Raw genomic sequence first — 11667 nt, forward strand, 5'->3', positions numbered from 1 at the left:
TAAGTGTTTAGCAGTTAATTTATAGTAATAATTCAGTAGTAATTTGTTTACATCATAAACATATATATGAAACTATAGTCTAATCAATATCAACTTTTAGATTAAAAAAAATTAACCAAGATAAACCCTAATGCATTTTAAGAAAAATTTAAGAGATTTGGTTTGAAAAAACACTTTTCTTCTTAATCATCTCTCTTGTGTGTGCATGCACACTGCACACTAGTTCTGCAATGTATTCTCATCAAGTAGTTCATCACTCACACTGGTTTTTGAATACTGTTTGAAATCCTACAGTCTTAGACAGTAACAGAAACCTGTTCAGTACATTCCAGAACTCACAGCTTTTTAAAGAAATCATAGCAACCTTCAAGAACTACATTTGCATGGCGGTGCATGATGAAACTTTGAATCAGACTCATGTTTACATGCAACAACAAAAAGAACTAACATAATATTAAGTCTTTATTCTTTATACTAATCACATAGATATCTTATGAACAGTTTCAACAGGAACATGTATATAACAGACATAGTTATAAATCAAGAAAGAATAAATGAAGTCAAGAAAGAAATATAACCATTAATTACGTACCTCTGAGGAAGAAGGGCAAAGTTGCTGCCATCATAATAAGAATAATGAAGATCATCTTTGTAGATTCGTTTTCACTCTTTCAGAACTGTGTGGAGAACTTCTATTGTGTGGAGAACTGGTAGATGTTGTATTTAAAGGAGTAATATCACTTCAAGATTCGTAATATAACTGTTATCTATAATAATATAATATAATAATAAGTGAATATGATAATTAAGTTTAAGTATAATAGAGAAAAAAATTAAATTTTAAACTTTAAACTAGTTATATTTTGAAATGGTTGTAACATAATGTATAAAAACTTTTATATCTTTTTCAAAAAATTTAATGAAAAATATGAAACTAAATAATTGAATTTTTTAATATTTTAAAATAAATAATGATATATCATTATGTTTCGTGGTTTAATATATCTTTAAAATAAAAACTACCTAATGGACTTGTGGGTTAGGTTAGTTAGTTTACTAAAAAACTGTAAAGATTTATTATAAAATTTTGGCAAGAGAATATTCAAATTATTGGTTGTTAAGATCTGTTATATTCTTCAAGTTCTTTAAAGGAGGATCTAACTCTTTTTTATCCACAGTTTTAGTTTAAATAATACAATGTTAAAAAAAATGTAAGTTTTAAAAAATGTATATTAAGTGAGGAAGTTAGAAAATATATTAGGCGGAGAAATTATAGTGTCCTGTTTTAATCATCAATTTTTTCATAAAAAAACATTTAATTTTTTAAATGAAAACAATCAATTTTTTTCGTGTTCATTCATCATAATACTTGTTTGTTTAAAAGTGAGATTCATTTGAGGTACTTGGTACTAATAAAATTGTAAGTCTTTTTCAAATAAGTAGTTGAATATTTTTATTTCTACTTAATTTAAAACTCAAACTCACACTTAAATTTTTATAGATATAAAGCATATAAGCAAAACATGAAAATGGTAAATGATTGTTGTTACTTGAGGTGTCAGCCTAGCTGAGATCTTAAGTGACATAGTGATACCTAACATGAAAGCTTTTATTTAAAAAAAACAAAACATGAAAATTTTATTATTGCCTTTTATCTCTTATCATCTTGTTTAGATTTGTTTTTATTTTTTTTATATTTTTTATCTTTATCTTATTTTGTTTTGTTTTTATTTTATATCTTTTCTGTGTTTAGTTATTATTATTTTTTCTGTTATTTTTTATTTATTTATGTTTCTGTTTTTATTTTTATTGTTGTTGTTTTTATTATTTATATTTATTTATTTTTACATTTTTTTCTTCTCATTTTTAAGCATCAAGTGTAACTAACATTTGCATTAATTTTTTTTTAGGATTTTGTATTTAGGGTAGACACTTCAATATTATCTATGTGTTCACTACTAATTAATATTAATTGATTTTGACTTTTTTTATAATTATATTCTGCACTTTTTACTTTAAATTAACATGATTACATCATCAATAATAATAAATATATATATTAATTTATGTTTATAGGTTCAATTTTGATGTTCTTGTAGGATTTAATTTTTTTTTCTTCATTCTTAAAAAAAATTAAACTAAACATTTTTAATCTATTACTTTTTTATTTTTATTTTTATTTTGTAAAAACTCATTTTTTATTTTAAATATTAAAAATATTTTTTTAATACATTTAAAATTAATTTTATTTTATTTTTTTACTTTTAAAATGATGCTAGATAAAAAAATAAAAATAAAATAATGCTAAATAGAAAAATAAAAGTAAGTTAGAAGTGATGGAAGCATAAGAAAAATATCCAGATGAAGGAGTCATGGAAACATAAGACAAATTTTCCAACAGTTCACCATCCAAGGTGTGAAAAACTTACTTCTCCAAAATATAGGTTTGAATCTCTCGTGCACAAACTCAACTCGATGGTTCCTAAACTTATTTGCAAAATAGTTTATTAAAGTCACATAAGATCTCCCAAACTCAACTCAATATTCCTAAAATTATTTGTAAAATAGTTTATTCAAGTCACATAAGATCTCTCATATAGGATCAGGATTTGTTAATTAGATAATTGTAACATGGCCACATGTTTTCTTGCTGAATGCTCTAAGTAATGAAGCAAAAAGAATGCACCCTTGCGTCACGCATACATGATAACTATTAACTGACAAATAGTTCATAAAGAGATATCACATAATCCGCAGCAAAGTGAGGCGAGGGTAACACTGAAGTTAGAAAAAACAGGAAACCTTAAGCACATGACATAACTGATACATACATACTTCATCAAAATATGAAATGCAATATTCACAATTTGTCTTCTAAGATGAAAACAGTCTTGAAAACAAGTAACCATGGCAACCCTGCACAGTATCTAGCAGAGGCATTGTTTGGCATGCTTCTTCAGCCGCACGATTCATCCATTTTTCTAATATTACTTCCGCAATAGAAGCAACCTGATGCTGCAACAGTGCTGCACCAAGGGGTCCTATCAAATTTAGTCGGGTGGCAGCAGATATCACATCTCTAATTGTGATGAACATGTAAGCTCTCTGAGAACTAGCACTATCAAATCCCAGTGCTCCGCATACAAGTCCAAAGACAGGAGCATGATGAAAAGACACGGTACCTAAACCCAAAGAAGCATCTCTCATGGTTTTGAGGGAGGGTGCCTCAGAAAACACAGATGAAGCCACCCTCATTAGTGCGGATCCTTGCGAGATTGATGCCTTCCGACCCACTTCATTGGTTAGGGTAGCATCCAATATTTTGTCAAGCTTATGCCAGTTTTCCAAATTAGGCAACATGGAAGCTGAGTACACAAAAGGAAGCAGTAAGCTTCCTGTATTCTCCAATATATGGATAACATATGTCTTAAGATCATTGGAATCAGAAACTAAGTGGGTCTGAACGGCTGCTTCAAGGCCAAGCGAATGAGCAAATCCACCAGTAGGTAGAAGAGAATCAAGCAACTGCCATTGACTCCACTGTGAAAATGAGTCTGCAGAGCAAGATTTGTTGTGTCCTTCATTTATTTGCATTGCTAATCATATGATTCCAGCGCTGACCACAATTGTCTGATTACTACAAATGCCCAGAGCAATAAACCAGGTTTATGCATTCAATCTTGTAAAAGAATCTAAAAATATTTCATTATTAGATATTTTGAAAACAAACCATATTCGTAAGAGATAAACCTTTTGGGAAATTCAATCTGACCAAAATTGAATTTCCAAAAGGGTTCATGAACTTATCACTACCAAATGCAATAAGCTCACAGAAGATAGATGATATGCATCAGTATATTTCTACTGAAGATGCAGTCTGCAGATCTAGTATGACAACAACCTTGTGAAAGAAAAAAATTAAGATGTGACTTTGTCAAAAAAAATACTTCTATTATTTCAAAACCCAGACAACTCTCAGGGGAACCATAAAAACATGCCAAAGTTAAGATGAAAGAAGCTTCAATTCTATAATAACCAAAATCAAAGAAACGTATTTAATAGAGGACAGAAACTTCTCTCAACAAAATTTGAAGAAATAGCGAAAATTGACAAGTTCTTAACTTGCCTGGCAGGTCAATATCTCCACCAAACACAGTAGTACACTGGTTACCTTAGTAGGTTGAATTAAATGGTAGGAACATCCTAAATTTTGAAGATGCATATTAAATCCATTTTTAGTTACTCGATAGTACACAAATAAAAAGTAGGATAGGAGAAGTAACAGTAGCATTAAATGTGGACTAAGGTTAGAGACATCCTTGAAAGCTCTCCTGAAACTTAGAAGCAAGAAGAAAATACTTTAAATGATATTATTACCTACTCAGGTTACAACAGACAAACCTGCAAGTCAAGATCAAATTGCACTGGGATGTGAGACTTGGAACAATCTATATATTAAGTTTTTTCATACTGTGATTGAAACTAGTCATTCAGCAATTACAAGTAAAGCTGCTGCACCTAGACATTCTCTAATACCATCAACCGAGACAAAAAAAAAGGCTAAGACTTGTTTTCTTGGGATTGATTATCGCCCTGATACATGACCTGGAAGCCCATGATATACCTGTACTCTCCAGTCCCAAGGCAGCGGGAGCAGTAACCAAGACCGCTTCCACCACAAGTCCTACACCATACTGGCCATTCACCTTTCGGGAGCATTTCCAAATGAGTCTGGTTTGTCCTCCCCCTTCCACAACACTGGTGGCAATCAACTCTTCCACTCCCCTCACATACCACACAATGCGGATCCGGCTTCTTCCTCCTTTTCCTCTGAACATTCGACTCTGTTCTCACAACCCAACATGGCTTTGTGAGTGATAGATGAGGCAGCGGCTTGGACGACCGAGATGGGGGCAAACCATTGAAATTCGTGGCCTCAAATCGGACAACCGTAGATAAACTCAGTGTCCCAAAACCCATCAATGCCAGCAAAATTCCAGTGCCTACTCACTCCACTTTCACCAATGAAATCTGAAACAAACGAGGGTACCTACTTACTGTGGACTTCCAACAAACACAGTGATCCCTGATCAGTAATTCATGAACAAGATTAGGACAATTGCCTCTGAGCACTGTGACATTTAAGCATGCCGCCTCTTCCAATATAATATACTGAATGTTTCCATTACTCTTATTAACTCACCAAAATGGAGCATCATCCATTACCAAACACTGAAACCCTAATGAAAATTATCCTAATTACAGGGAAAACAAATGCCACCTATTGGTGAAAAATCGATGTTAACAGACCCAGGCCCGCTTAAATTTACAAAATTTAAACTTTTATGCTAACAAGGCAAAAAACTTATTCGTAGTTGTTCCTATCCCTCAATTCATGCCTTGCAAAATTCAAGATAACAGTTATTTGATCAAAGATTGCGAAGAAGGGATAAGGGAACGAAACCTCTGATGGGTACAACCCAGATGAGGATAAACATGACTGAGCTACAAAACCCAGAAAGGAATACGAACATATTGAAGAAAAAAAATACAAAAATTTGGAAATGAAAAAGTAGGGTATGCGAATTTTACCAGGTGAAGTCCAAAAACGAGAGAAATGGAAATGGGTTTCGATTTGAGATGTTCCTGCCAACACAGCATAGTGGATGTATAATATGAACGAAAAAAAATGAATAAATTTAAACAATCTTTTTCTTTTCTATAAATACAACTTTATTCTTTCATATTTAAAAAATTAAGCTATGTACTTGTGCATACTTTATGAGCATTATCAACCAAAATTTCTTAGTTAAGTAGTCATAAAAGAATCCATGATAATAATAACACTTTATTTATAAAACAAATATAATTATAACTTGAAAAAATTAAATTAGTTTTCATTGTATTACTTTAAATATGAAATAAATTAGACTAAAATTACAATATAAGTTCATTATTATAATAAATTAATAATTTCAAAAGATAATAACAACATAAGATCAAAGGTGTTATGAGCTTCTACTTAATCTTAGTCTCATTGTTTTAAAATTTATGGGCTTGATTTTTTTTTTATCAAAAGCATATTTAACCGTAAAAAAATATATTGTATAAGATAAAAATAATTCATAATGGGTGGTTAATTAATAACAAAAATATTAACATCTTGCATATGATTTTTTTTTACTTAATAATATTTGCTAAAGTCAACAGATTTAATCTCCTTAGGACTAATTTGTTCCGCCAATATTAGGGACTGTTCAAATTCGAAACCAATATTGGAATGTGGAGTGAGTGAAAAGAAGAGTGAGGAAATTCTAAAAGTTTGGTGAGTTAATTTTGTTTACTGAGAGAAGGTGAAACCCCCACTAAACCCAGAACTAGGAAGTGGAGGTTTTTTGTGTTAGGGGAGTGTCACAGAGACATATACACAAACACTTGGAGTGCAATGGAATCCTGAGAGAAGAAGAAGAAGAATCAAACTCCATTGATCCATGTCCACGATGCTACCAATCAAACATGTAACCAAACACCGTCTCAGATCCAAATCCTTCGTCTCCTCCATTATCAATCCTTGCACTTTCCATACTGCATGCGCTTCTCTCGCATCATCACCTTCTCCATCAACGCCATCAACCTCAAACTCCTCTCTGCTAACGCAAAACGACGTTGCATCCTCCTTCAAGACGTGGTTCGCGACGCGGAAGTTCCAGCTGGACCCCTTCGTCAACCGCATCTACCAAATCCTCACCGCCTCCGGGACCGACGACGACTTATCGGCCGCGCTCTCCGCGTTGTCCCTACCGCTCTCCGAGTGCCTCGTCCTCCGCGTCCTCAGCTACACCGCCGCCCACCGCGCCATCCTCCCTTGCCTCAAGTTCTTCGACTGGGCCGGCCGCCAACCAAACTTCCACCACACGCGCGCCACCTTCGTCTCCATCTTCCATATCCTCGTACGCGCCGACCACAAACCCCTCGTCCTCGAGTTCCTCGAGGACTTCCGCCGCCGCATCTTCCTCCACCACGTCCGTTTCCACGACATCCTCGTCGTCGGCTACGCGATCGCCGGGAAGCCCCAAAATGCGCTCCGCGCGTACGCCAGAATGCGCTTCATCGGCTTGGACCTCGACTCCTTCGCTTATCACGTCCTTTTAGACTCCCTCGTTGAGAAAAACTACTTCAACGCTTTTGACATCATTTTGAGGCAAATTCGTGCCAGGGGTTTCGAGAGTCACACCACCAATATCATTGTTGTTAAGCATTTGTGCAAAGAGAGAAGATTGGAGGAGGCTGAGGGTTTTCTCAACGGTTTGATGTGTCGTGGGGAGGGGTTAAAAGGGCCTGAAGTGAGTTTTTTGGTTGATGCTTTGTGTGAGAGTTTTAGGTTTGAGCGTGCGGTTGAGTTGGTTCAGCAATTTGGGAGCTCGGGGTTGGTTCCATTGGATCATGCTTATGGGGCTTGGGTAAAAGGTCTTGTTAAAGGTGGTAGGGTGGATGAGGCATTGGAGTTTTTCTCTCAGAAGAAGGGTTCTGAAGGGTATTCTCCGTCCACTGTTAGGTATAATATATTGATTTATAGGCTTTTGCGGCAGAATCGGCTACGCCAGGTTTATGATTTGTTGGTGGATATGAATGAGAGTTGCGTTCCCCCTGATGTTTTTACCATGAATGCTGTTTTGTGCTTTTTTTGCAAAGTGGGGATGGCTGATGTTGCGCGGGAGTTGTACAATTCACGGTCTGAGTTTGGTTTGTCTCTCAATCACTTGGCTTGCAAGTATTTGATACTTACTTTGTGCTGGGATGGGGGTGTTGTGGAGGCGTATAACGTTGTCAGAAGCTTGGTTGACCAGAGTTATTTTCCTGATGGGCGGACATTTTACACGCTTGCAAGTGCATTGTGTAGGGAGTGCAAGATTGATGAGATGAAAGAGTTGATACATCTTTCTGTGGGGCGGAATATTGTGCCTCCTGCCTCAGTGTATAACCAGTTCATATCTGCTCTGTGCCAGGCTGGGAGAGTGGAAGATGGCTATTTGGTACATGGGGAACTTCAGACTGTTGCTGCCAGGGCTTCGTATGTTACTATGATTAAGGGTTTTGTTAAGTCGGGTAGGGGAGATATTGCTGCTCGGCTTCTTGTTGAAATGAAAATGAAGGGAAATAAGCTGACCAATCCATTATGTAGAAGTGTAATTTGCTGCTTACTTGAAATGGATAATTCAAGAGGGCGCTTTTACAATTTACTTGAGATGCTCACTCGTTGTGAACATTCATGTCTCACTTATAACTTTTTCATCGATGGAGCTGGACATGCTCAGAAGCCTGAGTTGGGCAGGGAAGTATTTGAATTGATGCAAAGAAGTGGTGTTGAGCCCAATTTGCTTTCTCGTATTTTTGTGTTGCGAGGTTATTTGTTCAGTGGGAGAATTGCTGATGCTCTGAATTTTTTTAATGTTGTCCGCAACCAGGGTTTGGCACGCAAGGCGTTATATACTACCTTGGTTTCTGGTCTTTGCAAGTCCAATAGGATAGACATGTCACTTGAATTCTTTTTCACCATGTTCAGAGTTGGATTGTATCCAGGTCTTGAATGCTTTGAGCTTCTTGTGCAGAAGCTTTGCTCATTGCGAAGATATCATGAAGCAATCCATATTGTTAACGCATATGAGAAAATGGGACGCCCAGTAAGTTCTTTTATTGGCAACGTACTTCTTTATCATTCTTTGATTTCACCACAACTCTACAATACATGTGTTCATTTAAAAGGAGTGGAAGAGGGGGGATTTTCTGGTAATTCAGCACTTAGCTTGGTGATTGGTGCATTTTCCGGTTGTCTCAGAGTGAGCCATTATATTTCGGACTTGGAACAATTAATAGAGAAGTGCTTTCCACCTGATATTTTCACCTACAATCTGTTGCTGAAAGAATTATCCAAGAGTGATATGGACAAAGCTCGTTTGTTGTTTGCTCGGATATGTCAAAAGGGTTATAAACCTGATGATTGGACATATGATATCATGGTACGTGGTTTCTCAAACCATGGGAGGAAAGATGAGGCTAAGCAATGGCTTGAAGAAATGCTCCGAAAAGGATTTTATGGATTTGATCATAGAAAGCAATAGATATTCATTTAAGGACAATTGGTCAGTGTCCAATCAATGTGTTGAAGATGTAACATGGTTTACCCAATTTTGGTAAGGATATTATGATTTTTAACCATTTATTGGAAAATGAGCTACATTGGTTTTAGTTTTTCTGTTAAATTGTTATTCTTAAACAATCCTTGTATCTTTTATTCCCCTCCCCCTTTTTTCTTGTGGAAGCATTGGAAAATAAAATATGTTTCCACCTTGTATTATTTATCACACTTGGATTGACATTGGCTATGATATTTTACATAGCTTTAATACATCATCTTATTCTCCATACTTTATTGATGAAGTTAGACTGTTGATTCTTACCCTCTTTTACCGCTAGTTTATCACCACACATTGAAAAATAAAATCATAATTCTTGATTCAGGACACAAATTTTGCTAATTCTGAGTCTCAATAAAGTAGTTGTGGTTATTATCACTAATTACTGATTTCCATGAGGGCCTGTGGGTTTCATGCCGGTACCATATTGACCTTGGGAATTAGTCATTGCAACAAACAGTACAGCTATCGGGATTTGAAGAGATTGAATTTGCTACATACATCTACCTACCAATTTGCCCTGTGAGCTATCTCCTACGCATTCTTTCTTGTAAAAGGTATTATTTGTTGTGGTTTCTTTTGCCAATATTTTTTTTGTACTATTATTTTCTTCTGAAAAAATATCAATTGGTGCCTTTTGCTTTGATTTTTTAACTCGCATTGTGCTTGACTCCTTGTTCAAAACTTGCACTTGACGTTATGTTTTTTTGTACCTTTTTTGTACCTTCCGTGCCATCATCCATAGTCTCATGTTCTGTTATATATTATGTCAGATTCTTCAAAATTAAGATACCAGATTTGTTTATCCCAGACTTTTTTTAATTATTTATATGCTTTCTAGTTTCAACCTAGTAATAGTTAGGATAGCTCGGGTTTCTATTATTTTTGAAGCATGATATACACACGATGCATTATTTGACTTCTAGTCAAACGTTTTCTAGCCCCATTAATGATCCCTCCATTCACAAGTTAGGTTGAAAAATTGTATGTCATTGGTGAGGTATTGATTGGATTTGCATAGCAATGGTACTTCGTCCCGGTGTAAGCTCTTGTCTTAGCTGGCAGAATCTAGTGGAAAGCTGAAATGGAAAACTGGTCTTGTAGAAAGAAACAAAGGAGAGGAAAAAGGCTATGCAAAAAAGAGAGGAAGAAGACAATCAAAGAACTGATGTGGTTAAGAAAGCCATTAGGCCATTACGTGAGGAGAGGTCCGAAGAACTCAAGCTGTGATTAAGTAAAAGAACGATCTTTTTTCGAGTAAGTGTCAGAGTGGAGAGGATGAAACTAGCAGTGAAGCATGGCTTAACCTGGAAAGCGCATCAAATTTAAATTCTAGTTGTACCATAAGGGTCTAAAGAGTTGCATTTTTTATAACTTCCTTTTGGCAACAATTCCTGGTTTGGAATGTCTATGCATCATAGATTAGAGGTATTAATTGAGATGTTTGGATCTTGTGAATATGAAGAAAGCTGACAGGTACCACTAGGTATCTTATTACAGGAAATTGTACAAGACCCTCCCAAGAATCAGAATCACAGGTTAACTACTCTCAAACTGTAGAACACAGATCATGACGTATGCCACAAAATCTGAGAATACTCCAAACAGATTGATTAAATTTTAAATTTCAGAGAGATAGATTTCAAAATTGTATGAGATCAATACAGAATCTTGGAAATGTATATTGGTACGGAAATGTACTAATCCAAATCTACCAAAATGTACTGGTTTGAACTGTGATTGTGTAATTTTGCCATCAAATTGAGATCAAACAATAACTTAGTTTTTCACTTAAAATATTTTAATTTTTTTTTTCTAATCAGTTTCAAGACTTTACCAAAGATAAAGTTACTGAAATTTGATTTTAACTTTATTTTTTTATGTGCAATAAATATATTAAACTATTCTATATTTTACATTCTCTTTTATCTTGATAATATGACTTGATTTCTATTTGTTTTTTGTTTGGTTTCATCCTTGTTTTTTCTTTTAATTTTGTTGTCAAATTCTCTTTGTTAATTCTATCGTGCAAAATGGAAAACTCTAATGTTAGTATATAATGTCACTTTTTATTAAAATAAAAAGGTGATATATTTATAAAGACAAAAAATGTTATTAGCTGAACTTAAATGATTTGTTTTTTACAAAATGCGTAAACAATAAAAAAGTAACATTTATAAAGAAAAACAAAAAATAGCGTATTTATGAAAGAGTAGAATAAAAAGTTATATATTTAAAAATCATATTTAAGTGTTATATTGATATTGAGTAATTATAAATTCTGGTTTTTAAAATTTTAAAAACATATAAAAAAATCATAAATTTTAAAAAATGACTCAGTTTTAGTTATTTAATATTATAATTTACATATATTAGTATCTAACTTAGTTTATTTTATTATAATTTAATTGTGTTATGTATATTTTTATCATGATAAAAAATAAATAATTTAAATATATTATCGTAAATAAGT

The 11667-nt window shown here is 34.1% G+C and overlaps 3 protein-coding genes across 10 annotated transcripts; 1 reads left to right on the top strand and 2 right to left on the bottom strand.

Moving 5' to 3' along the window:
• Nucleotides 1–2693: 2693 nt before the first annotated feature.
• Nucleotides 2694–3594, bottom strand: LOC137824164 (urease accessory protein F). The gene has a single exon (XM_068629643.1). The coding sequence runs from the start codon at nucleotides 3592–3594 to the stop codon at nucleotides 2875–2877; it is 720 nt and encodes a 239-aa protein (XP_068485744.1). The 3' UTR covers nucleotides 2694–2874.
• LOC137824165 (uncharacterized) lies at nucleotides 2694–4980 on the bottom strand. Its single transcript, XM_068629644.1, has one exon. It carries the CDS (start codon nucleotides 4978–4980, stop codon nucleotides 4561–4563), a length of 420 nt encoding a protein of 139 aa, XP_068485745.1. The 3' UTR covers nucleotides 2694–4560.
• Nucleotides 4981–6261: 1281 nt separating this feature from the next.
• Nucleotides 6262–10928, top strand: LOC137823468 (pentatricopeptide repeat-containing protein At1g71210, mitochondrial). Of its 8 annotated transcripts, none has more exons than XM_068628621.1 (3): nucleotides 6262–9191; nucleotides 9520–9751; nucleotides 10168–10928. In XM_068628621.1, exon 1 carries the CDS (start codon nucleotides 6492–6494, stop codon nucleotides 9117–9119), a length of 2628 nt encoding a protein of 875 aa, XP_068484722.1. In that variant the 5' UTR covers nucleotides 6262–6491; the 3' UTR covers nucleotides 9120–9191; nucleotides 9520–9751; nucleotides 10168–10928. The 8 variants fall into 8 exon arrangements, with proteins under 8 accessions (XP_068484722.1, XP_068484721.1, XP_068484715.1 ...); XM_068628614.1 differs by having other exon boundaries at nucleotides 6264–9191; nucleotides 10299–10928; XM_068628618.1 differs by having other exon boundaries at nucleotides 6264–9191; nucleotides 10681–10928.
• Nucleotides 10929–11667: the final 739 nt, after the last annotated feature.

The sequence above is a fragment of the Phaseolus vulgaris genome, chromosome 8 (genome assembly GCF_000499845.2).
Source record: "Phaseolus vulgaris cultivar G19833 chromosome 8, P. vulgaris v2.0, whole genome shotgun sequence".
In the NCBI taxonomy this organism is placed as follows: domain Eukaryota; kingdom Viridiplantae; phylum Streptophyta; class Magnoliopsida; order Fabales; family Fabaceae; genus Phaseolus; species Phaseolus vulgaris.

What these genes read in the sequence shown, in the direction of transcription:
- LOC137823468 (XM_068628620.1), top strand. Translation starts at nt 6,492, where the DNA reads ATGTCCACGATGCTACCAATCAAACATGTAACCAAACACCGTCTCAGA.
- LOC137824165 (XM_068629644.1), bottom strand. Translation starts at nt 4,980, where the DNA reads ATGGGTTTTGGGACACTGAGTTTATCTACGGTTGTCCGATTTGAGGCC.
- LOC137824164 (XM_068629643.1), bottom strand. Translation starts at nt 3,594, where the DNA reads ATGCAAATAAATGAAGGACACAACAAATCTTGCTCTGCAGACTCATTT.